General features: G+C 35.6%; 3 protein-coding genes, 1 long non-coding RNA gene and 2 other non-coding genes across 10 annotated transcripts; 2 read left to right on the top strand and 4 right to left on the bottom strand.

Annotated features, from left to right (window-relative positions):
- Positions 1–380: 380 nt before the first annotated feature.
- On the bottom strand, positions 381–2,831 carry LOC125191104 (uncharacterized). The gene is made up of 2 exons (XR_016130543.1): positions 980–2,831; positions 381–882 (listed from the first exon to the last, which is right to left on the bottom strand). It is a non-coding gene; the product is annotated as an uncharacterized LOC125191104 (long non-coding RNA).
- A 114-nt stretch (positions 2,832–2,945) lies between these two features.
- TRNAL-CAG (transfer RNA leucine (anticodon CAG)) lies at positions 2,946–3,025 on the bottom strand. The gene has a single exon. It is a non-coding gene; the product is annotated as a tRNA-Leu (tRNA).
- A 103-nt stretch (positions 3,026–3,128) lies between these two features.
- Positions 3,129–5,325, bottom strand: LOC125187898 (putative pentatricopeptide repeat-containing protein At3g05240). The gene has a single exon (XM_048084547.2). It carries the CDS (start codon positions 5,294–5,296, stop codon positions 3,302–3,304), a length of 1,995 nt encoding a protein of 664 aa, XP_047940504.1. The 5' UTR covers positions 5,297–5,325; the 3' UTR covers positions 3,129–3,301.
- A 1,541-nt stretch (positions 5,326–6,866) lies between these two features.
- On the top strand, positions 6,867–10,607 carry LOC125187628 (protein PHYTOCHROME KINASE SUBSTRATE 3-like). 4 transcript variants are annotated; one of them, XM_048084249.2, is made up of 4 exons: positions 6,868–8,048; positions 9,624–9,875; positions 9,957–10,203; positions 10,309–10,607. In XM_048084249.2, the coding sequence occupies exons 1-4, from the start codon at positions 6,876–6,878 to the stop codon at positions 10,356–10,358; spliced, it is 1,722 nt and encodes a 573-aa protein (XP_047940206.2). In that variant the 5' UTR covers positions 6,868–6,875; the 3' UTR covers positions 10,359–10,607. The 4 variants fall into 4 exon arrangements, 3 of the variants coding, with proteins under 3 accessions (XP_088914262.1, XP_047940206.2, XP_088914263.1); XM_089058136.1 differs by lacking the exon at positions 10,309–10,607 and having other exon boundaries at positions 6,867–8,048; positions 9,957–10,302; XR_016130330.1 differs by lacking the exons at positions 9,957–10,203; positions 10,309–10,607 and adding an exon at positions 8,900–9,156 and having other exon boundaries at positions 6,884–8,048; positions 9,624–9,749.
- Positions 10,608–14,259: 3,652 nt separating this feature from the next.
- On the bottom strand, positions 14,260–14,340 carry TRNAL-AAG (transfer RNA leucine (anticodon AAG)). Its single transcript has one exon. It is a non-coding gene; the product is annotated as a tRNA-Leu (tRNA).
- A 4,533-nt stretch (positions 14,341–18,873) lies between these two features.
- LOC125189246 (NAP1-related protein 1-like) lies at positions 18,874–24,421 on the top strand. 2 transcript variants are annotated; one of them, XM_089058004.1, is made up of 10 exons: positions 18,874–19,111; positions 20,479–20,601; positions 20,715–20,765; positions 20,853–20,924; positions 21,020–21,133; positions 21,218–21,282; positions 21,944–22,004; positions 22,108–22,164; positions 22,279–22,320; positions 24,180–24,421. In XM_089058004.1, the coding sequence occupies exons 1-10, from the start codon at positions 18,980–18,982 to the stop codon at positions 24,246–24,248; spliced, it is 786 nt and encodes a 261-aa protein (XP_088914130.1). In that variant the 5' UTR covers positions 18,874–18,979; the 3' UTR covers positions 24,249–24,421. The 2 variants fall into 2 exon arrangements, with proteins under 2 accessions (XP_088914130.1, XP_088914129.1); XM_089058003.1 differs by having other exon boundaries at positions 18,877–19,111; positions 22,105–22,164.
- Positions 24,422–26,310: the final 1,889 nt, after the last annotated feature.

The following is a 26,310-nucleotide window of genomic DNA, read 5'->3' as shown; positions in this document are numbered from 1 at the left end:
TACAACTTTTGGTATTAATTACTACTTCTGTGTGGCCATGTTAAATATATACCACATATTATTTCCTTGGCGGCATTGAAATTTTACAAAACCTTAAATTTTTATTGGATGTTAGTTAAGGAGCGAGGTTAGTTAGATATGGGGAAAATTTTTCATATATGCATTAAAAACATACTAATATATATTGCTATCAACCTTTAATTTGCCAACATTCATAAATGCATCAAAAGTATTGTAACAACGACTCTTTCGAGAAAGGTGTTTGATCATCATCAAATACTAGTACAACTTTGTTAAATAAGGAGTACATCTAAATAAACTTTAGATTCTTACCTAAGTGTAGTATGCACTAGTTCGTTTTTTGTGCTATTTACTAAGAATTCTTTGTAATAGTAAAAGAAACTCGATTCTATAATAGTAGAAAGCATAAGAGCTTTGAAGAAAAGTTATCTGAAATGAATGTGGTTAGAGCATTTAGTAGTATGGGTTATGACGAAGTAAGACACGTGGTATCTATACGCATACATAATCTATATACAAATTAGGGAGGGCCGACTTCATTGCTTGCAACTTGTTCTACACTTGGAAAACAAATTCATTAAACTAAGAATTGGTCACATGTCCCTATTCCTAACTTAACCAACAAGTGTCCCCTCCCATCATAATTCATAACACACATATCAAATCAGGGTGTAACTATACTATTGTGTATCTTAATTATTGCATAAAAATTTGAAAAAACTAAATATAAGTGTTAAATGTGAAGTTTTGCATTATTTTACAACGGTAATTATAAAATTCACAAACCTGTAAGAGTGCATACCTGTAAATTCACAAGATTTAGTGTCTGCAACGGCACCGTTATTGATAGAGTGAATATAACTGCCATTGACAAATAACATGATGCCCTCAAAATAGAAATCTTTTCCTAGTTTCCATATTGAAATCTTTACAAAACACAATAGGAAGGGGGCCAAACCAGGTCGGTGCAACAGCAGCAACGGCCTCTGGCTTCAAAAATCCTTTCATCTAGCCCGAACATCTACTGTTGCAGCATCAGCATGCCCGCTTCCAAAACATACTCATTATCTGTGTATAGAAACTACAATGTTTGAAGTTTAGGCGAATGTGATCGTGGTGACTAGCAATTGTAAGGGGGCATTACATCAAGAACTGTCAATTAAGCTGGAAAAGTATACGGTCGATACCCTAAGCAGAAAAGGTCTTGTTCAAGATAAGATGTATTCATCTTCTGAGAAATGGTTAAGATTCTCTAAAATGTTCGGCAAGACATGATCCAAACTATATCTTCAAGAAAATGGTCACCATGAACTCAAGATAACATTAACAAACAGGATTTTGGAAAATTGATAAATCAAAGATCCTATGCTTCTCATAAAAACTATTGAGCTAATCATTTCTCCAATATAATCAGTTCAAACAAACTCCAATATCCACAGTTAATCCCATCAATCATGCACATAATTAAGACTGGTTCGTGATGGCGATCAGTCTATCCTTATGGACAACATCACATGTTTCTCAGTCCATAAGCTAGTATGTGCTTACATAGTATTCAATGCATCGTTTATAACGGTAATTCAAGTACTAGTAGTAGGTTCTGCTAGATTGTACATTCTTGGTAAATATACATGCAATAGTTAAGTGATGTCAATATACTCAGACTCATATAATTTTCACAATCTGATGCATCACGCTCTGCCTTCACTTTGAAGAAACAATGTGAAGACATCCTGCTTTCATCTTCCACTATTCCTTCGGCAATGCCCTTGATTTCATTTTTACAGAGAGATTAAATTATCATGTTTTGGATCCATCTTATATAACTAAAAGGATTTTTTTCAAATATATGTGGATGCCAAGTGGATAGATTTCCCCAAGTTAGCAAGAATGAAAGTTCAAACTCTGTAAATAGGACAATTTTCTGTTTTAGCAATTTCGGGTTAACAAATTTTGAAGAAAGAGGATAATTCCAAGTAGAGCATGAAGTGAAGATAAGCAGGGTCCGATGAGACCAATTGGTCAGAGAGGAGTGCAAACAGACAAACTTCCTTCGCACTCAGAGGCTTTATTAACCACAAAGATACATATTACACAACAAAAAAACTAGAAATCAACCAAAAATAATGTCAAATACAAATTAAACATGTGAAATTGCGTTGCAGAAGAGGGAACACATTGCAACTTAATATGAAAAAACGAATAGTTGAATTGTAACTTATGTTAAATCTTGTGCCTCCATAGTATGACTTGTAATCTCTGAGTCCTATATAGATTTCCCCTTCCATTTCACCACTCTTAATCCAACTCATGATACCAACTAACAAACAGATGGTTCAGAAAAAAAAAAACAAACCATCTATTGCCACTTCGTACAGTAAATGCTAGTCGTATTCATCTTCCGACCTTTCGGACTCTAGATAATTGTCATGATTCCGAAATAGTATTAGTACACATTTTGCAGGAATGAAGACACTGATCCACAGTGCAGATTGCAATGGACAAGCCTGATTTGAGTATCTCCTAAACAAATGCAACACGCTAACTTTGGGATGTAATCACCTAAATAGCAAGGTCTTAGATGAAGATATCAAATTCAACAAGGTTTGGGATGAATATATCATACTTCAACAGGCTCATCAACAGTATCGTATAATTGTCAAATGCCCGAAAGGAAAATGGCTCACACATGGTTTATCCCATCAATAACACCAACATTCAGCTCTATAGATCTCAGAGACATAAAAATTCATTAATTTTGGCACACAAAAAACCCCAAATGACTCAGTATATTAAACCTATTCCAACTCATAGTAGAAGAAAACACAATATATTAGGTACGAGTAGTATTTCAATTTAACAAAAAAATATATAATAAAAATATAAAATACTATGAAAATTTTTAAAAATAGATATAAAATATTTGTCAAGAGTGGGATTTGAACCCACGCCCTTTCGGACCAGTACCTGAAACTGGCGCCTTAGACCGCTCGGCCATCTTGACTGCTTGTTTATATTTTGATATTTCGTTGATAATAACACAAGATTAATCTCACATTCTACTTCATTCTCGATCATAATTCAGCACAGTATACGATTAGATTAAATTTAATATTAAATCAATATCGAAAAGTACAAGTTAAATATGTCTTCTAGCTTTGATAGTCATGAAAATTACTTTTATTTTTATTTCAGTGTGTAGAATAATTTCTTCTTACCTCAAAATGTTAAAAAGATTGTGCGTATAAAATTTGGAACCCATTCTAGAATAATCTGTGAGCTAAGAAACACAGCTCTTTCCTGCTTCTTTGGAAGCTCTTTCAACAACCATTGTGTTTCTACGAGCAGCAACGTCGTTCCATCTCCCAGCTTCCGCATATACATTAGACGAGATCACAAAATTGGCTGCTTCCGGAGGCGTATCCAGTTCTGTTAAGCCAGTAACGAAGCTCAATCCTAGATCGATGTGGCCATGAACCCTACACGCGTTCAGCAACATCCTCCAAACAAGTGCATTAGGCTTTGTGTCCATCTTCTGAATAAACATTTGAGCATCTCCGATTTTGCCAGCTCTAGCAAGCATGTCGACCACGCAGCCACAGTGCTCGATCCGTGGCTTGATATGGTACACTTCACTCATCATATTGTATAATCTCATCCCTTCATCAATCAAACCAGCATGATCACAGGCTGACAGAACTCCTAAGAAGGTCACAGAATTCGGAACTAATTTTTCCGCACACATTTGCTGAAAAGTAGCAAGAGACTCTTCTCCTTCACCGTTAACAGCATGGCCTACTATCATAGATGTCCATGAAATCACATCTCTCCGGGGCATCCTATCAAAGACCGACCTAGCTCTCGTAGTGCTCCCACATTTTGCATACATGTCTACAAGAGCATTCCCTAAAACCACGCTTCCTTTGAACAAATCATCGTTTTCCACAATAGAATGCATAAGCCTACCGCGATGCAGATCCCCTGCATCACCACAAGCCATAATCAATCCCAAAACTGTCACTTCATCTAGTCGTAAATCCCTAAACTTGATCTCATCAAGTTGCTTCAAAGCCTCCCTAGCAAGTCCAGCATCAACATAAGCATGTATCATTGCATTCCAATACTCAATCTCTTGCTTTGGTAGTTCATCGAAAAGTTTCCTTGCAGAGTTCAACTTTCCACACTTTGCATACATGTTGATCAAAGCCGTCCCTACAGAGACATCACACTCCATCCCAATAGCTTTTACACGAGCATGAACCATCCTCCCCAACCAAAGATCTCTACGAGCAGCACAAGCAGACAACAAGCAACTAAACGACGCTCTATCAACTCCAATCCCCTCTCTCCTCATTTCTCTAAACAAGGAAAACGCTTTCACAAACTCTCCACTCTTAACATGCCCCCAAATTATCGAGTTCCACGAAATCAAGTCTCTCTCTGGCATTTCCACGAACACATTTGAAGCATCACCAATGTGCCCTAATTTAGCATAAAAATCAATAAGCACATTGCACATTTCAACACTCCATCCCAATCCCATCTTCCAACTACAACAATGAAGCGCCTTCCCTGCCCTAAATTCCCCAAATTCAACACAACCAGATATCAAAATCACGAAAGAAACACAATTAGGCTTCACATTTAAACCGAAACAACCACGCAGCATCTCAACAAACAGTCTCAATCCCACATCAAAATTCGCTCTCCTAACATTCCCAGATATCAGGCCATTAACAACAACCACATTTTTCTCCGAAACCGAATCAAACAACACATCAGCGTAGCTCATCAAATTCGCAGAGCCTGAATAAAAGCTAACGAGACTATTCGACACATTCACATTGTAATCCAATCCAAGCCTAATTATCCGGCAATGTATCGATTTACCTTCACGAAAAGCCCTAGCTTTACCACAAGCTTTAATCAGAGAAGCATAAACAAAAGGGTTATTGCAAAAAGGGGTGCTTGGTTCATCAATACGCATTTTTTGAAACAAAGATAGCGCCTTTGAAGGGCGGGTAGCTGATGCGTGTCTGATCATGAGATTCCATTTATATGGTTGTTGAACTCGGGGGAAAAGTTTCTCTGCGTGAGTGAGAGTTGCCTGGTTAGTGAGATAGAGCTTGAAGAGAGAGAGGAGAATCGAGGGGTGCTGGAGTTGGAGGCCTGTGGTTATTGCTAGAGAGTGGAGCTGAAAGAGTTGCAGAGGGGAAAGGAGATTGGAAGAGCCTTTGTGAAGAATCAACCGAGCTAAGGGAAGATGATAATTCATGAATTTTGGGGTTTATGGAGTTTTTCTGTTTGAATGGGAAGTTCAAATATGCAACAAAAAGCTCAACTCATTTATTTTTATATTTTTACACATTATTTATACATTTAATCTATTGATGCAAGAAAAGTTTTTGACATTGGTCAAATATTTACCTTTTAGTAAAATTACTTGTGACCTCTTTAATTTCTACATATAGATTAACATGCACTTTTATCTCACATGATAGGACAATGTGACAAATCATAGTGGTATTTTTATTAAGACAAATGACAAATCATATTTTAGTGTCAATATATCAACTCATGGATGCCTTTTTGTAAATTGCCAGTACTACTCAATATTTAATGACCAACGATATTAGAAAGCGTAACGTAAAACTCGTCATTTCGTTCTCATTCCATTTGTTAAAGAAAACAATATCTATCTATCCTTAATCTACACTTAAATTGACAAAATTGTCTGGCCCAATGAGTGAAGATCCTAATCTACACTCACAACTCTACGTTATAAAAGACACAACATTTGTGCGTAAATTGACCTAACAATATCCCATACCAAAAGTCTTAGGTTCGAGTCCACTGTAAAAAAAAAACACGATATTTGTGCAACCACAAACACATATAATATGTACTCCATATAATTCGAAATTAATGTATGTTCTTTTCCAATTAATGGCATGATCACACACCATCCACCAAATTCTGTGCAAGACATACTCAGAGAATAAAGTAATTGGAGGTTTAAATGGAGAAATATTATTGTGAGATTTGTCCCTACAATTTGTTAAATGAATGGAGGCCCTTCAACCTTGTTTTTCAGCCACCACTTCCACTGAAGCCTCCATCAGATTTTTCAGCCCCTCCTATTAAATGACTCCTTCTAAACTCAATAGAATGTAATAAATACTCATTCAGATATCATATTCATTCTAACTACTATAGTGACTCTTATGCATGCCTGCATTCTTTTTTATTCTTGCAATTAATCCACTTTTCTCTATATTTTTGCATTTATTGATGTCGATATTTTCACAACTTGGACAAGCGAGATCAGGTATATGCAAGCTGTGACATTAAAATGAAATGGCACATAATCATTTCTGTCAAAAACTGGATTGTTTTTTTTTTTAATCAGAAGTATATACTTTTGCTCAATCACAATTTTAAAGAAGAGTCCTAAATCTTCTGTACAAGCAAGTAGTACATACTTTGTAACAATTACTTTTCAGAATTAGCATCTATGAGTAAAATACATTTATTTAGATGAATTGAATTTTGTGATACCCCAATGAAAGTGATAGTTTCAATTATTTAAACTAAATTTATTCGATTCATGTCCCGTTAAAACAGTTAATTAGATTGAAGAAATTCAAGTAAAAACTACTCCATACAATTATGCAATCATCTACTATCTTATTATCAATATTGGAAAGTAAACACTATCTTATGCATGCATAAGTGAATTTATTTTCTTTACAATTGAAACTTTAAAATGTGCAAAGAAACAAGAAACAATCTTAAACCCTAAAATCAGAAGAAACAAAATGAATTAGTAAGTAAAGTGGCCACAGCACACAAGCATGAATTTAGGATCCACTGTATTGCTGTTATCTACCTCCTCCCCATGCCTACTTAAACCCCACCCTTTCATCAAACACCTCAAACCAAAACTTCCACAATTTCACTTCACTTTCCCTCTCTCTTTCTCTCATCCAACCCCTGCCATGGAGACTCAAGACGGCAGCAGCCTTCGCGTCGCCTCGTTCTCGTCCTACATCGACAAAGGCAAAGAGAGCCTAGTCCACCGCGTCTCCGCCCAAGACCACACCAACATGACCATCAAATTATCCAACCCCACCCGCGTCGACTCCTTCTCCTCCCGCTCCTCCGAGCACAACCCCAACTCCGCCTTCACCTTCTCCCACCTCACCCCCAAACACGCCGGCGCCGGCGAGATCAGCGTCTTCGGCGCCGACCGCTACTTCAACATGAAGCTCGAGTACCAAACCAAAACCCACCCTCCCACCCCGAGCCTCTGCTCAGAATCCTCCGCCCCCACCACTTGCCACAGCCAAACCACTCTCCTCCCTTCCAACCAACCATCCAAGCACAAAAAAACCGCATCCCGCATCTTCACCGGATTCGGCTGCAAAACCCCCTGCTTCGGCTATAAATCCGTCCAAATCGACGAAATCAAAGATCACCCGATCAAGAAGATCCAAGACATAGAAGAGTCGCGGAAATCGATCGAGGTGTTCGGATCCAGGAAAATTAAGGACGCAAAAGGAAGCGAAGTAGCGACGAACATGGAGCGGAAGCTGTCGATGCTGACGTGGGACGCGATTCCCAAGGGGGGGAAGAAAAATCTCCCGACGTCAACGATCGGGAGCACTAGCGAAGTTGGTGACGTGGCGAGCGAGGCCAGCTCGGATTTATTCGAGATCGAGGAAGTTTCTGGAAGCATCTACCCGCTTATGCAAGGTGCGGACGACGACGACGACGACGAGCCGAGCTGTATGATGAGCCCGGCCACGTCGCTGTACGCGCCGAGCGAGGCCAGCATACAGTGGAGCGTGGTGACGGCCAGCGCCGCAGACTTCTCCGGCCTGTCGGAGTTCAACGACGACAGCGTCAGCGCCAAGGTTGTGAAGACGAGGGTTGTTAATCAAGTGCAGAAGAGTAGGCCGACGGGATTGCTCGGGTGCAAGAGCATTAAAGCTGTGGATGTTGCTAATCAGAATGTTTGTGTTAAGGTTAAAAACCCTAATTAATTAATTTTCATCAACGTGCAATGTGTATGTATGTGATTGCCATTATTGGAGAGTTTAATTTTTGTGTGTTTTTTGGTCTGAAAAGATTCATGTGTATATATGTTGAGGGCGTTTCTTGTCTGAGGAATTTGATATAAAAAATCAACAATTCAATATTTGCAATTTGCATGTTGAAGGTCCTACTTTAAATTTAGATTAATAAGTCTATGTTTGAGAAAATGCTTGAATTTAGGTAAAATACATAGGAGCAATAATAAGATGATTCATTATTTCTTTAATGAGAAAATACTTATATAGAATATTCGTGTATTAAATACTAGTAATACTCATATTGTGAATTTGCACATATTTCATGGTTAAATTTGTTGTAGTAGTTCTGAAAAAACGAAGAATTCCAACTGCATGGGTTGTGGATAAAGTTGGTGTGCATCATTGAATACCGTAACTGTACTGACATGGAATGTGGGAACCATATATAATGATGTTGCTAGTAGATATTGGTTTTAATTCGTAGTGGTAGTATATTTTTATTCCCTACATAAAAGTCAAATGTCGACAACATTTATAACAATGTTATTTTCTTTCAAAAGTGACTCAATTGTTGAATGATTTTCTTTTCATTGTTATTGTCAAGTGATTTTTAAATTGAGCATCATATGATAAGATTATTGTTCTAAATATAAGATTGTGATTAATTGAGATTTTTTAGGGTAATTGAGAAATGAGATGCAATATCAGCCACTCATTTTCATTAAATGAGTGGTCCAGATTATACCACACAAAAAAATATTTTTAGATTAATTTATTATGAAAGGGCAGAATGGTAATTGCAGGGGCTTATTCATGATCCTTCCGTCAAAACTCTCACTCTGAACAACATGAATCGTCTTCCACCGCCGCTGACTTCAGATCCTGTGCGCGAGCTCTGGTCGTCTTCCATGGCGGATGTGTCGGAGCGCATCGCCGGCATCGGTGTGAAGGAGCATGTATCCAGAATTTGATGTTATTTGACAGAGAGAGCTATTTGATGCTTTGCGAGAGACGTGATTCGATTTTTGGTCCAGAATTTGCTAGAAGCCTCGATTACTAGGTTTAATTACTTCCTAGTCTAATTCGTTTGCAATTCTTCCTCTGTAAAACTTGCTGTTGCCGATTTTATGAATTTTAATTAAGGTGGAATTTTACCGATTTATGTAAAATAGAGGCATTTTGATACGTCTCTGTTTTTTTTTTTTTTTAGCCTTGTAGTGCTTGTTGTGATGACTATAGACTAAGTAGTTGTTTTTCCTTGATCATGATTTGATGAGTTGCTATTAACTTGTGTTTTTGCTATCAACATTTTTATGAGATTTTTGCTTCTGTTGCAACCATATTATCATATTTTTGCAGTAGATGATTCAATTGTATTGGATGTGAACTCATTTGAGAGATTGATTTTCCAATATTTGCTTTTGTTATAGGATTTGAACTTTTTGCAAGATTAATTGTTGATTTGTTTATGGAATTGGAAGTATTATCAAGAATTGAATGTCAACAAAACTTGGATTTGGGTTGCAGAATTTACCCCAAGAGAAGATGCCTCAACTTGTACAGATAATCAGGAAGAGGGATGAGCATTTGGCACAGGATGGCGATGAAATTGAGCTTGATATTGAGGCTCTTGATACGGAGACGCTGTGGGAACTTGATCGGTTTGTGACCAATTGGAAGAAGATGGTGAGCAAGACAAAGCGGCAAGCGTTGATGATGAACAACAATCCAGCTGTTGGAGTTTCTATTCCCTCCAGTCCTGTTACTGATGCTGATGTAGTAAGTTTAATTTGCATCAAGATTTTTGTCTTTTTTGTGGTGTTTTCACTGTTTATTCATGTTGTTGGTAATGTTGTGTAGGACGCATTGAACGACAAGAATGATGATTGTAGCAAGATGATGAAAGAAAATGATGAAGAAGATGTAGATATTGATGACGATATGCTAGCAGCGAGCTTCCCTGCTGTGGAGATTGAGATTGAGAGAGAAGGTGTTGTTGGGCAGGAGAATGATGGTGTTGTTGGGCAGGAGAATGATGGTAGAGGCAATGCCAGCAGTAGCTCAAGCAGTTCTGGCAGCTCAAGTAGCGATTTGTCATCCTCGAGTGGTATTGATACTGATTCTTCTTGCGTTTCTACATTGTGTTGGGGTGAAAGTATAGAAAACGGAAACAGAAACAGATGTTCATTCGTTTGAGCTTGTTTTTTTACAGATTCTGATTCAGGGAGTTCCTCTGGTAGTGAGTCCGACGCAGATGATTGACCAGTTTGATGATTGAACTTTTATTTGATGATTGAATTGGATGTCTGGCAGTTTTGTTGCTTTTTCTTGTCTGTTAACTGTGATATCTCAACTTTGTTTTAGTTCATTTGATATTTTGGCTATTGATATGTGAATTATAAGTGTTATTTTTTAGTTGTTGACATTCGATATTCTCAGTATTGATATGTCAATTGTAAGTGTTATTTTTTAGTTGTTGACATTTTAATAGGAGTTGTTGACATTCGATATTTTCGGTATTGATATGTCAATTATAAGTGTTATTTGTTAGTTGTTGACATTTTAATACGAGTTGTTGACATTCGATATTCTCGATATTGATATGTGAATTATAAGTGCTATTTGTTAGTTGTTGACATTTTAATACGAGTTGTTAACATTAGATATTCTTATCAATATTAATTATTTTTGAGAAATGAGATGAGATGCAATCTCAATTGAGAAATGAGATTATTTAGGCTAATTGAGATTATTTAGGCTAATTGAGAAATGAGATACAATATCAGCCACTCATTTTTATTAAATGAGTGGTCCAGATTTTACCACACAAAAAAAAATTTAGATTAATTTATTATGAAAGGGTAGAATGGTAATTATATGTTTTAATTAGGGTTTTCAGCTTGTGTTTGGGGATTGGGGATTCATCTTCACCACCGTCTTCAATCCTGAGCAAGTGTAGTAGTATCGATGAGGTTTCCACAGATAAGAAAAGAAGCACAAAAATGGCCACCGCATCTCCGGCGAGCTCTATGCCGCCGCGCTCGCCAGGATGGACGACCTCGAGGGAATCTCGCGCGGCCACTACGAGCGCCGCCCGATCTAGATTCAGATCCAGACCCATGACGATGCGGAAACGGGGATCGTGGAGGTGGAGGCATACTACGCGCACAGGAGCTACGTGAAGGCGATGCGGCGGCGGAGGCGATCCCTTGCCCGCCGCGCTCCGATTCACCCCTACTCTCGCTGCTGCTCCGCCATCACCCACTGCAGTCGCTGATTTGCAATTCTACCAATTCGTGTTGGCTTCGATTCAGCATTGAGGGCAATGTAGCAGATCTGTTGCTGTTTTGGGGATTCTGTTTTGATCTGAGTGTTGTTTGTTAATTGTGATTAATTTTTAGGTTAATACTTAATCATTGTTGTTTGTGTTCGGGTTTGAGTGTGCGAAATTTGTTGTATTATGATTCTTAAATTAAATTAATTCATATTTGTCGTTTTTGTGTCATCTCTAATTTCCTAATTTTTTTTTTCTTCCACAAATTTCTGTTTCTTTTTTATTGTTGTTGGATGATTTATCAAGTATGAAAGGAACGGAAAATACGTAAAGAATTCTGCTTTTGAGGCAAATGTTACGTGTCTCTCTCTTTTATTTCTCCAAATTAAAGCATGAAATATTTTGCACTCTGGTTGTTTGGTAATATTTCTCATTTGAAAATTAGTTGCTAAGATCTAGTTATCTCCCTTTTTTAATATCAACTATGCATGTCAACTACCTATATAATCTATGTCAAGTCAACTACACACATATAATATCAATTACATTTACAATTCATGTCAAATACACACATATAATGTCAACTATGTGTACAATCCATGTCAACTACATATACAATTCATATCAACTACACACATATAATGTCAACTACATATACAATTCGTGTCAACTATACACATATAATGTCAACTATAAGTTGTTAACATTTGATGCAGGCTATTGACATTTGATGTGCAAGCTATTGACGATAATACCCCTAGTTGACATAAACTACACGTTGTTGACATCGCACGAAAATTATGAATGAGTGGCTGCATCAAATGTCAACAACTTATAGTTGACATTATATGTGTATAGTTGACATGATTATGCCAACTAGGGATATTATCGTCATTTCATTTCTAAAATGGCGGAATATCGAATTTCAACAACTCGTATGAAAATGTCAACAACTAAAAAATAACACTTATAATTCACATATCAATAGCCACAATATCAAATGTCAACAACTCGTATTAAAATGTCAATAACTAAAAAATAACAGTTATAATTCACATATCAATAGCCACAATATCAAATGTCAACAACTTATAGCAAAATGTCAACATCTTGTCAACAACTTGTATATAGTGTCAACAACTAAAACAATTCTTGTAATTAAAAAATAACTACTATTTTATGGCTTTGCACATCATCATCGTCATCATCAATATTGAGAGTGCTGCTTTTCACTCTATTCCTTACAAGATCAAGATGTTTTCCACTCTCTCTCTCACTCTTTCTATTAAATATATCAATATGTTTCTTTCAAGAACCAAGAAGCTATGAAAATCTTAGCTCAAGAGGCAAACAGAGAGAGAGATTAGCTATGGTAAGATATCAAGACCAATAAAAAATCAGCAAAATTAAGTAAGACAACAACTCCATCAAGAACAATTTCAGCTCAAGAATAAGAAAACAATCCACCAAAAAAAAATCCCTCATTGAAAAGAAAGGAAACATTTGCTAGAAAAACAGAACACATTCAACCATCACTATAAACAAGAAAAAAGAACATTTTATTCTGGAAAAAAATCGAATCTTAATAATTAGATTAGCGGGACAAATCACTCTAAACATTCACACGCATAAACGCACACACCTTCTGAATCAATTCATCAAACACCTGGAGAATCTGATCAAGCTCCACCACCTCCGCCGCCCCCTTGCGTTGCTGGTGGCTCCGGAACGGCACCAACGCTCTCTTCACCTACTGCAGCACGGAGAAGAGCTCCGGCGGCACGCCCTGCGGCGGCTGCTGCTGCTTCGTGATCCACCACGGCGACAACGCTTCCCTCGAAGCCTTCCTCCTCTCCAACGGCTTCACCGTCCCCCCTTAGCTCGATCCCCTCAAATTCACCATGGAAATCCTCACCGACCTCCAACCACTGGAACAGCCGGAGCAGTAGCCGGAAAAATCAATTGAATTCATCTCTCCTCCTCCAATTGAACACAAAATCAGATCTGGAAGCTCGAGAATCCACGAAATCACACTCATATCCTTCCGATTCTGGAAAATGATTTACAGAACGAAGCAATTGCTCGTCACCAACACATTGCAAGCCATAGGAGTCGGAATCATGCTCGGCGCGATCTACATCAACATCGGATTAGACAAATCGGGGATCGAGAAGCGATTAGGTCTCTTCACGTACACACTCATCTTCCTCCTCTCCTCCACCACCGAAACCCTCCCGATCTTCATCAACGAGCGACCAATCCTCCTCCGAGAAGCCTCCAGCGGTGTCTACCGCCTCTCCTCCTACCTAATCGCCAACACGCTCGTCTTCATCCCCTACCTCCTCGCCATGCAATTGTCTTCCCTGCTTCTGTTTACTTCCTATATTCATGTTTCAATTGCTCATATTCTTCAGCTTCAATTTTGGGGAAAAAACGGTATTGCACAAAGTTCATCCAATTCAATCCAAAATTTTTGCTCAACAAATCCAAAAATTACACAACGAAATGACACTTATACCCCTGTGTTGACATAATGTGGTATCTGTTGATATTTTGTTAATCTTGTGAATTAGTGGCTCACATTGCATCTCATTTCTCAATTTAGCTAAATAATCTCAACCTAACAAGACACTCTAAATATATCCATAATTAATAATGTAATGATAGTTATACAACGAACTAAGATGAGCCAACATTTATAAATTCTAACTTCCATTACGTAATATACGATTTTATGTATTTATAAATGCTTACTCATTGTTCTCCACATTTTAAATTCTGTTGTAATTTTAATATCCCTATTTTCGTAGATTGTGATACATTGATTAATTTATAAGAAGTCTAAAAATGAAATATTACTCATATGTAAAAACAGAAAATTCAAAATAATGTTGAGAGTGGGATTTGAACCCACGCCCTTTCGGACCAGAACCTTAATCTGGCGCCTTAGACCAACTCGGCCATCTCAACACATTTATCTAGATTTATTATTTTATTATCTATAAATATTATGTACAGTACTCCTACTATAAATCATTTCTAGCAAAGTGCTGATTTAACAAGAAAAATGTGTATGACCAATACGTGAATATGACTCTGTCAACCATACTCTTTCTTATATAATATGGGTTTAATTTAGTGATCGAAAAAAAAAAATGATCTCAAGGTTGTGATCACAAAATGTTTTAGACAGATACTACTATTTAGAGCTTTCTAATGGTAATTTCGGATATTCTATTGCATTTTTGGTGAATATTGAAAGTTAATGCATTTGTTGATCAAGAAAATAGACTATATTAGAAAAAACAAAATTTGAATACCGATAATGTATGCATATATAAATACTTATAATTATTTATCTTTTTACATTAATTTTATAGCTAGCTTTTATCTTACAATTGATAAGGTATACATTTACTTTTTGTACAAAGATACAACAAACCTAGATAAAGATAAATATATGAATAATTAATTTTTTTAGGGACCCAAACCTAATTGTTATTGTTGTTGATGCTCTAATTGGAAATGGGTCATTAAAAGAAATTGTTGGCCTTTCGTTCTTTATGAAGACTTTGATTTTTCGATTATCATAACTGTCATCGTGCGATTGATAGCATAATTTGGCTTTTCGGATGCCAATACCTTTGGCCTATTGGCTGTCGTAGCTGCCATTGACTTTATAAGGCGTGTTGATGGCAAGACCTTCCAAGTTTTCCATCTTCAAGTTTGCTGATGTCTAGAGTCATACACCAAATTGAGTTCATTAGTTGCATATATGTTTGTCTTAGCGAAGATTTTCTCGAGTCAACTTACACTGGTTTATTGTATTTTTCATTGTAATTTCCACTTAATATTTTTGTTTTATTCCTTTGTTGTAATAGAAAGTGGTATTGTTTGTACTTTTTTATTTTATTCTTTCATTGTAGAGTGAACTACAAAAATAGTCATTGGGCTATGCGTTTATCTCGCCAATGAACTCTGGACTTTAAAAATATCCACAGCCAACCCTGGACTAAGCATTTATCTCGAAAATAGTCATTTTTCACTGTTTCGTGACGAAAATACTCTTTTGGGTGGTTTGGGGGGGGGGGGGGGTGGACAATTTAGTCTTTTTACATTTTAAATATGATATTATTTCAGTGATGTACTAAATATGATATTATTTCAAAATTATCATTCTTCTTCCCTTTTGACATCCTTCACTTTGTTTCTTTATTTCAAATATTAGATTTAATTTTATAAAATTAAATTTTAAATTTTGATTTTTAAATATTAATAAAAAAAATTTAATTATTAAAACTACTATTAAATGAAAACTTAATAGTTTAAATCAATATTTGATAGTGTCTAATATTTAATCAATAAGGTACGACGACGCCTTAGTTTTAATCAATATTTAATAGTTTTAATCATAAATAGATCATATAACACGATTTATTCTGAAATAAATATGCATATAATGTAAGACTAATATAATTTTTGTTTATTAATTTGAAAAAAATCAAAATTAACTAGAAAATTTCAACAGAAATTCTCCTTTATCAAATTTTTAGTAGTATCAATTTTTTAGTCAACTTCATAATATTTTTACTTTAAAAACAATCAAAATTAACTAGAAAATTTCAACAAAAGTTCTCCTTTATCAAATTTTTAGTCAACTTCATAATATTTTTAGTCAGATTCTCTTATATATTAGATGCATATTTATTTCGAAATAAATCGTGTTATATGATCTATTTATGATTAAAACTATTAAATATTGATTAAAATTAAGGCGGTGGCGTACCTTATTGATTACAAATTAGACACTATCAAATATTAATTAAAACTATTAATTTTTTTATTTAATAGTAGTTTTAATAATTAATATTTTTATTAATATTTAAAAATTGAAATTTAAAATTTACTTTTATAAAATTAAATCTTATATTGAAATTAAGAAACAAAGTGAAGGATGGCAAAAGGGAAGAAGAATGATATAAAATTAAATCTTATATTGAAATAAAGAAACAAAGTGAAGGATGGCAAAAGGGAAGAATAATGATAATTTTGAAATAATATCAGATTTAGTACATCACTGAAATAATATCATATTTAAAATGTAAAAAGATCAAATTGCCCAAACCCCCCAAAACCCTCCAAAAGAATATTTTCGTCACGAAACAGTGAAAAATGACCATTTTCAAGATAAACACTTAGTCCAGGTTGTCCGGGGATATTTTTTTTAAAGTCCGGGGTTCATTGACGAGATAAACGCATAGTCCAAGAACTATTTTTATAGTTCACTCTTCATTGTAAACGATCGAGATTTCTCGTTATACACAAAACAAACTGATAGGTAAATTTTGTCCAAACACCACGAAATAGTAAAAACTTTGTGAAACAAACTCGATCAATATTGAACTTGGAGACTTGAAATTGATACTTAGATATATAATCTTATTTTTTATTTGGATACATTATTATTGTAGAAAGTAACAACTCAAAGAAGAGGTCCCGGAATGGAATGTTTCTCAAGGGACCAAATTTAGGTGGAACATCAATCTCATAGTGAAGGTATATATAGTTACTTCTAGGTTTGATCAAAAACACACACTAAAAACTAGGACCACGTCAGAACTAAATCTCAATGGCCAGAATTCTTGATAGTGTGTCGCCGTGTCGGTTATACTGTGGTTGTTTGCATAAATCTAATACTCCCTCCGTCCCAAGATAAGTGAGCACAAATTTTTCAGTACGAGATTTAAGGAAATTGGATTTTGTTAGTAAAGTGGAATGTGAATAAAATAAGAGAGTTAATAAAGTAAAGAGAAAAATTAAGAGAAAGAATACCAAAAAAGGAAATGGTTCACTTATCTTGAGACGTTCCAAAAAGGAACGTGAGTCGCTTATCATGGGACGGAGGGAGTACTCAATTAAACAGTTAACGCTTCTTTAGTAGTACATGCGATAAATTGGGTAGGGGCGTTTCTTAATTAATGTGATTAAGAATATTAGACGCAGATTAATATAAGTAGCTCAATGGATCAATATGTTAAAAAATAATTTAAATGCAATATATTGATGGTAAAATCTGTTATCTATCGAGTGTCTATACAATGTATACTAGTAGTACTACATTATTGACCCAAACAAATTTGGGCTATTTTTCTTTTCCAATCAATGGGCAAGCCCAAACCGCTAATTCATTCATATATTAAGATGGATGTTAATTATTTATTGTGGAGAATGTCATTTCTCTTTGCATTCGTCATCAAAATTGCACCATGCATTCTCCATTCATGTCAGATTTAGAGCATCCGCAATGGTCGGCTAGCGACCGGCTAGCCGATTCGTCGCACTAGCCGATCGGCTAGCCGAACCATTGCAATCGGCGAGGACGAAATCGGCGAGCGGATCGGCGTGGGCTGGCCGATCGCTCGTCGCTGGCCGAAGCGCTGGCCGATCGGCTAGCCGCCATTGTGGTGGCCCGATCGGCCAGCGCTATTTTTTAATTTTTTTTTAATTCTTTTTTAAATTTTTTTTTAATTCTTTTTTTAAATTTTTTTTTATTCTTTTTTTTTTTATTTTTGAAAAACTATATAAACGCGATTTTCTCTATCTCTAAATTTCTGTACAAGAGCAACATCTAGCGATGGACAACAACAACTAGCCCAATACAAAATTAAGACCTAAAACAAAAACATGTCATACCGTCGTTCGGCTAGCGGCAAACTATAACGGATTCAAGGCATACTAACATTTTTTAATGTATTTTTTAAATAAATTAGTGTGGAGTAGAGTGGGGCGGTGGCTCGTGTGTGGAAGCCCGGATTTTTTTTTATTATGCAATTTTTTTTATTTTTAGTTAATGTACTTTTTAAAAAAAATAAAATTAATGAATTTTCCCGTATATGTCTCGTAAATTTAATTCGGTAATTTAATCGTGATTTTAATTCCGTAAATGTAGTATATTTTGAATTATTTTTATTACGGCTGGCCTATGGCTGGCCTAAATCTGATGTGGCAGGTGGATTTTTTAGTGTTGCTGACGTGGCAGGGGAGAGAATGGCTAGCCTATTGCTGGCCTATGTAGTATGTACCATTGCGGATGCTCTTAGGAAACGAAATTCGTTGAAGAGGATATAATAAAGAAGGTCGGCGTCCGATTCTTATAAAAATATAAACAGCCATAATTATTTAGTATAATAAACAAAATCATGGTCAAACTTAAATTACTATAAATTACGAAATCCACCAAAAATCATTTGTAAATACTGATGAGCTATTTCTAAGTGGCTAAGGTTACACAATATAACACAACACGACAACATTTTTCGTAGCTAGATGTACTGAATTCAATCCCGTCTACTGACAACGATGAGAAATTAAGGGCATAAAATGCAATTCAAGAAAAATAGTAACATGATTATTTTTTTTCACTTTAAATAATGATTATAAAATGCAATTCAAACATAATGGTAAATAGAGTTTTGATTATGAGAATCAATTGGGATGATTTAATTATAAAATGATGATAATTAATTTAGTTTATTCAGGCGAACCCTAAACCCGTACAACATTTCATCTTTTTGTGTTTTATGGTTTAACTGTAAATTTTTAGGGAGAAATGGGAGCGGACAAGGGAAAGAAGCCAAAACTGGGAGGAGCGGACAATGAGAACAATGCAACCGAGCAGATTGACGCGGAGCTCGTTCTCTCTATCGAAAAGCTTCAGGAATTTCAGGATGAGCTTGAAAAGGTGACTCCAATTTCTCATGTTGATTTCAGCCACAATTCTCCTCTTGTGAATGTATCGTTTTATCTTTTATGATTTGTTTATGATGAATCGGTGTGGAGAGAGTAGGAATGATTCAATGGCTGTGTTATTTGAGTCGTTGGTAACTTGGAATGGATTAAATCATACGAGAATTGCGGCATTCTGTGTATCTATATGTTGATTATATATTCACGTCTTCATCTTTTGTTTGTGAATTTAAAAATTCTTAAACTGCTCTGTGAAACCAGAAATGACTTTGCAGATAAATGTTCCTTCTTAAGCTGGTTTTGTAATTGATTTTTTAATATATTTAGGAGTATTATAGACGCCGGTGACTCAATTTTTCCGACTTTGGCTAATTACTTGCTTTAAGGTCTTCGGAGCCTGGAGCAAGGTGTAGTGCACAGAACATATCTTTCCAAAGTGAGGTTAAAGAGAAATTATATACTGTAGAATTAACTAGGTTAGTAATAAGAGAAACTAAACACACATAAGATGTACTAGCGCCACTATTACAGTTCTTCATGTGCCTTCTGCATTACGCTTCAGAAAGCCAAAACTTCTATTTACAATTACGTTCATCTTTGGTAATTCCTAGCCGATTATCAAGTGCAAAAGTTGTGAAGAGAGACTTTCAATTATGTTTCTCTTTTGGTTTTCTGCAAGAAAATGGAACATTTCTCGAGCTTGGAAGGATAAGTGAGGTTATAGTTTCAGTTTTTTAGAATGTCACCTATTGAATAATTGAGAGGCCATGTACCTAGAGCCTTTACTTATGATGATCTTGATATGATATTAGGTTTAAGGGAGAATCCTTGTGTTTGACATACTTTTCAGTTGTACTTTTGACTATCTTAAACCTGTTTTGAATCCTGGTTCAAGAATATAGAATTTTCTTGTGTATGCGGGATTATGCTCGTTCTTTTCAGCAGCTGCAAAGCTACTTTTTCGTATAAATTGAAGATGGTAATGTTTGTACCTTTATCCAGGGGCGAATCCACATGTATTTGTAGTGGGGCAATTGCCCCTGTTCAAAAATGTTCATCTATACTAATTTTTCTTTAAATTTGAATATTTGTTTGAGTTCCTTCTTAAATGCCCCTTCTCAATTCTTCAATTATTTGCTTAGGTATATTTTTGCCCCTCTTGAGTTTAATTCCTGGCTCTGCCCCTGCCTTTATCCCATTTATTTTTGATGTGCTGCATGAAATATTTTTCTTGGGGTTTCTTAACTTGTTCTTTCATTTTATTTCATAGTCATTCACTTGAACTTGTTGATCTGCTGGATGGAGATACAGCCCAAAGGGATACAATAGTAACATGATTTTCTGTTTTCTATATGCTTTCAGGTCAATTTAGAAGCAAGTGAAAAGGTCCTGGAACTTGAACAGAAGTACAACGAAATACGGAAGCCTGTCTATGATAAGCGAAATGACATCATTAAATCCATTCCTGATTTCTGGTTGACTGCTGTGAGTGGTTTATCAGATCTAATCGATTAATTAAGTGTGGCTTCTAAGCTTGCAAATCCTTCCATTGCTTGAAAATTTGTCATTTCTTACTAATATTCCCTTTTCTTTTGCAGTTTATGAGTCATCCTGCACTCAGTGAACTTTTGACTGATGAGGACCAAAAGGTTTTCATTCATTTATTAAGAATGGACTACATTTAATCATTGCTTTTGTATGATCAATTTAAGTTATTTCCTTTTTTCTTGTGCCAGATATTCAAGTATTTGAGTAAGCTTGAAGTTGAGGATTGCAAAGATGTGAAATCTGGTTACTCCATTACGTTTGTGAGTTTTCATCTTTGCCAGATCTGGATGATGTCTGATGTTGAAAAGTATGATTTATAAATTCGTTGGTCAATCCCTTGTTTTTTTTATGTCAGCACTTCGAGTCCAATCCTTACTTTGAAGATGCTATACTCACAAAGACCTTTACATTCTTTGAGGAAGGAACAACCGAAATCTCAGCAACAGCAATAACCTGGAAAGAAGGCATGGTAAGAATCCGTTTATAGCTTGAATAATATGCCCCTCTTCTTTGCATACAGATTGAGTTCATTGTGAAACTTTGGCATTTGAAGGGCATTCCTATTGGTGTTGCTGCTGAAGAGAAGAAAGGAAACAAGCGGCCTAAAGCTGATGAGAGGTTGGTACCTTCCATTTTCCTCTTCTATTATTCATATTTTCTACAATGCTTATGGGAGCTGGTAGAACTTGTCATATGCTCATCTAAAGTCTTATTCACTTCATATGATTCCTATATAACTTAAAAAATAAATGGATTGTCTGATATAGATAATAGTATAACTTCTCAGTCTTTGTTTAAGAAAGTTATAATACTATATTCTTGTAGCTTCATATGGACCCTTTTGGCTTTTTTATAAGCATGAAAAACATAAGCCTGTAGAGTAAACACTGTCCTCGCTATTTACCATCAACCTGGTATTCCCTTATGATAGCAGCAGGAACCCCTCATTTTTTTAAACAATCAGTCCTCTCTTGTTCACCATTCTTTTCACCCCCCCTTCCATTGGTGCAATGATTGGAAAGGGAATATAGAGAAGAAAGAAGGATGAGATAGGAAAATGTGGAAGGAGGCAAAAGAAAAAGTATATCAGCATTAGTTCTGTGGGAGACTGTGAAAATTAAAATTGTGTGATTGTACTGAATGAGTGTCCCCTTTTTTCACTGTAACAATTATTTAAAATACACTGTAAAGTACAGCTTCTTTTTGAAAATTGTGTGATTATCCTCAGTTTTTCACTGTGTCATTTATTTCTTACATTAAATATACTGTGAAATTGCAGCTTCTTTTCCTGGTTCAACAACATCCAGCATAGTAGTAATTTGGAAGAGATACATGATGAGGTTAACTTCTCAAGCATATTGTTGAATGGGCCTAAGCTATTTACATACCTTTTTAAACAAAGAATACATTTTTATGTATTTTGTGCCTTGCCTCGTACAGCAGGTTGCTGAAATTATCAAGGATGATCTATGGCCCAATCCCCTTAGATATTTTAACAACGTATACATTGCTCCCTGATTTCTTCTTTTTAGGTTTTACAAACTCATCCATCTTCCAAATACTTCTAGTCCACTTTCTAACTCTTCACTTTTTCCTAAATTGATCTTTCTTTAGGAGGCTGCTGATGAAGAGGGGTCTGAAATGGATGATGATGAGGTAAGAAAATACCCTATACAACTTGCCTCTTCTGGAGGAGGTTCTGTAGATAAGTTATAAACTCATAGAGTCATAGCATTTGCTTGCTGCTGCTTTCTCACTGGATTCCTTTGAATTACTGCTTAGTTTTTGCAACTGGTGCCTTCATTAGGACTTCCTAGTTCTAAGCTGTTATTTGTTTGTTCGTTAGCTGATTTGAATGCATCTAGCCTTTAAGGCCTGTTTATTTGGCAGAATTCTGCACTAATTCCTGATTTTTTTAAATTCTCATGCTTGTTTGACTTTTTTTAAGTAACACGAAAAGTAATAGTATGAATCTTGAAAACAAGGAAGTTGTGCAACGTTTTAGAACTTTTATTCCCTTTCTTTTCAGGTATTCATTTCTCATTTCAGAATGGGTACATATTTAGATATTTATTAAACTAGTACAAACTATAATGATAATAATTATAACTATGTTATTATTGTATTCCCTCCATCCAAAGATAAGCGAGTCACATTCCTTTTTGGGGTGTCCCACTATAAGTGAGTCATTTCTCTTTTTAACAAAAAATCGTATCTCTTACTTTATCATCCACCTACTTTATTCTCTCTTTACTTCTCTACTTTTTCTCTCTCTCATACTTAACTCTCTCTCTACTTCAACTCTTTAGATATCAATTCCTTAAATCCCGTGCCCCAAAAGAAGTGCTTCGCTTATCTTGGGACGGAGGGAGTATCAGTTAATAATTTAGCAAATTTTAATGTAATTTTTTTAAAATTGTGGATCATGCTGTTATAACAATAATAACTATAAAAATGATAATTGTTGTTATTATGTACTCCATTGTTTACTATTATTGTTATTATTATTATTATTATTATTATTATTATTATTATTATTATTCGATCATGTTTTAAGTTGTAGTAGTATTTATTATTTTTCTCAATTAATAATTTATGTAAGAAAATTTTACTTTGACTATTACGTCTATTAGTCAATCGATGTTAACTAAACAATATAATTTGAGAAATCATTTCCAAACACATGATAAATAATCTATCTTGAATCATATTCCTGGAAATCAAAATACAATCATATTCCCCAACAATTATACTTTCTGGTCAAGGAAATGGGCCCTTAGTGGTTTCTTACTATCACTAGCACTAAGAAAATGTCATGGATTTGTACTTGCGTGAACTCTGGTGTGGTCATTGGTGGTACTACTACTATCCAGGTGCTAATATATTTATAGCTCCTAGGCCTCTTACTGACAGAGATCCTATGACAGTGCATAATGTTGAAGAGTGAAAATCTTGATTTCGACTGCTTTATGATGCTCCTCAATCATTGCCCCCAAATCTATTCACGTAGTTAAGAAAGATAAATTTTATGTAGTGAAGATATAGGATCCCTATCAAGAAATCTTAAGTCAGCCTTATTCTGGATATACATGAAACTAAATATTGTCTTGTCAGTTGAAGGTTAGTCTCCTGATAATTTGGGCCTTGTAGTGCTGAGTCCTATGTGTACTGTGTCCTAAAATGCAAAGCTTTCGCCTGCACTCAATGTCTTTCTTAGATGACTTGCTTTAGGTTCACCCGTTATAACTTCTACAATTGGTTAAATGATACAAAGGCCAGATGCCCAGAATGCTAATGATTTTATTGAGTCTCCAACTAAAATTACAGTTTGTGGATTGGCTGCTTGATTCTATCAATTTCTTATCAGGCGTGGGATTTCTCCATCCCTTCTCAAATTAGACTTCAACTATTTATGAATAATTATTTAAGCATGTCATCACACATTGCTGAAAAAATCAGCTAATCGTTCCGGACAAGTTAGTCATGTTCCGTGTGTCATGTTAACATCTGTGCAGGACAAGGACAGTGATGGCTCTGAAGATGATGATGATGATGACCAAGATGATGACGAAAATGAAGATTAAAAAAGATAGGCTATACTCCAGAAAGTTCTGTTTACTGGTTTCCATAAACTATCATGTTTCTGTAAATTCGTTTATAGGTTTCTGCAGGTTTTAAACCTAATTGTCTCTGCTTGAATTCGTGTGTCGGGTATTCACACTTCTAACTCGTGCTATCTACTGATAAATTCCGTGTCCATGCCATGCGTTCATCCTCTTATCTAGTGATTAGATTAATTATATTTTTCTCCCATATTCCAAATTTTCAGGCATTTTGTTTTCTGTGTGAATAGTTAAAAGCTCTGTTATATGTGTGATATCTGCAAATATCTTCTCCGGGGGCAGCATGCCTTGAGCCATTATATCATCAAAAGTTCCCTCCCCTTCCCCACTAGGCTGCAGATGTAAGACATCTCATCCCAGGGTGATATGTTAAAGCAAGATCGAGCTGACCACACTCGGCATACATGTCAGTCAAAGCATTGGAGACAGCTCAAACACCGGCCCCGAACAGACATATCTAGTGTGCAATTCGTACAATCAAGAGTGCGCCTGTTCTCCCACAAGCAGGGAGCACATTGGTCAGAGTTATGGAATTAGGAACTTCACCACGAGCTTGCATCTTTTAAAGCATCTGTTGCAAGCCCATTCCGAGTTAAGTTCCCAAATCCCAATCATCGTGTTCCACGACACAATGTTCCAATCATCCGTTCCAGCCCAAGGCTTTTTTAAGCCCCAACCATGATGTCTGCCTATGATTATTACTAATCGAGGTATGCTTATAAAAATACTGAGAATCGAATCTATTAAGGGTCCGTTTGTTAGGGTAGACATTGTTATCTTGGAGTTATCGAACATAAAACGACTTGAAATTTGTATATTTTTTTTATCATATGTTGCCATATCTATGTTCCCTACGTAGGAAGACTTTGAGGCCAGCCTGAAATTGTATGGCCAAAGCCGATCCAGAACATGGAGTTATATTCTGTTGGATTGGGAAATCAATAGAAAATAAAGGACACACCCACACCGACGTAAAATGGACATGAAGCGACGTCGTACTTCCAAACACAGGCTAAAGTAGACAATTATTTGGGCGCCTTCTACTATTTGTGGAGCTAATTCAAGTTAATTGATGGATGTGACTTCAAATAATTGATGCTTCATGTCTCTCTACACATTACATATATGTATTGTTTTTGTGTGTGTGGAGGTAACAGTTGTATTGTATAGTTGAGATGGCGTCAGCTCTTTTTCTCTTCCACTCAACTCCCATAGATTCCAACTGTCTCCCTTTTCACATCTTCAACCAACTATTTATGTTTCACTATATATACATTCCATAATCCACATCTAGTCGATACAATCTACCTACTTAATTAGCTAATGCTAATTCAATTAGTACTAGTATATCTTACTCTCGTTGTCTCATTTCATTCAATTAGCTTATGCTAATTAAATTACATTTTGTCTATTTCAAAATTTGGATGATCCAACCACTCACTTTTACATCACAACTACACACGTTTACAATACACTTTAATCGTTTATCCTACTTAAGGGAATCTATTTGCACAAACTAGTATTTTGGAGTACTAAATTGAGAGCCCTCACTGAAAATCAAGAAACAAAACTATATATGTGGAATGAAAAAGGAATGGAGAGAGAAATGAAAGTAAATAAATCTGAGGGGAAGTGGTGGAAAAGGAGAAGCAAAAGGAACTGGTCCACAAAGCCAATCACATGGCAACACCCACCTTCGATTTCCTCACTGCTTAGCATTCTTATGGTTGGTTGATTAGACAAACAACTTATCATGTGTTATATGCTCTTCCAACATCATTTATATTTCTATATTATTTTGTCTCATTTTTACTTCCACTATTTTTCTTATTTCAACATTGCCAACTATATATAATACTAGTAGTTAGTAGTATTTCAATTCCAATTCTTTTTTATATGGGTGTTTATGATACGCATTGAAAAGTTTAGATAATGTGGAGATGTGAAAATGATATTTCATGTGGCGAATGTGATAATGATATTTGATCTCTATACGAGGGAGATTAATGTGAGGGTGATTTAT

The sequence above is a fragment of the Salvia hispanica genome, chromosome 5, assembly GCF_029641045.1.
Source record: "Salvia hispanica isolate PSC_SH4W2 chromosome 5, Shi_PSC_v1, whole genome shotgun sequence".
Classification (NCBI taxonomy): domain Eukaryota; kingdom Viridiplantae; phylum Streptophyta; class Magnoliopsida; order Lamiales; family Lamiaceae; genus Salvia; species Salvia hispanica.
Note: the sequence above shows the minus strand (reverse complement) of the source record. Positions and strands in the feature narration are given on the sequence as shown.

Excerpts from the sequence above, each read along its gene's own strand:
- LOC125187898 (XM_048084547.2), bottom strand. The coding sequence starts at position 5,296 with ATGAATTATCATCTTCCCTTAGCTCGGTTGATTCTTCACAAAGGCTCT.
- LOC125187628 (XM_089058136.1), top strand. The coding sequence starts at position 6,876 with ATGAATTTAGGATCCACTGTATTGCTGTTATCTACCTCCTCCCCATGC. Across the intron at positions 8,049-9,623 it reads ATCAGAATGTTTGTGTTAAG|AATTTACCCCAAGAGAAGAT; the intron begins GTTAAAAACCCT and ends TTTGGGTTGCAG. Across the intron at positions 9,876-9,956 it reads CTGTTACTGATGCTGATGTA|GACGCATTGAACGACAAGAA; the intron begins GTAAGTTTAATT and ends AATGTTGTGTAG.
- LOC125189246 (XM_089058003.1), top strand. The coding sequence starts at position 18,980 with ATGGGAGCGGACAAGGGAAAGAAGCCAAAACTGGGAGGAGCGGACAAT. Across the intron at positions 20,925-21,019 it reads CTGGTTACTCCATTACGTTT|CACTTCGAGTCCAATCCTTA; the intron begins GTGAGTTTTCAT and ends TTTTTATGTCAG. Across the intron at positions 22,321-24,179 it reads CTGAAATGGATGATGATGAG|GACAAGGACAGTGATGGCTC; the intron begins GTAAGAAAATAC and ends ACATCTGTGCAG.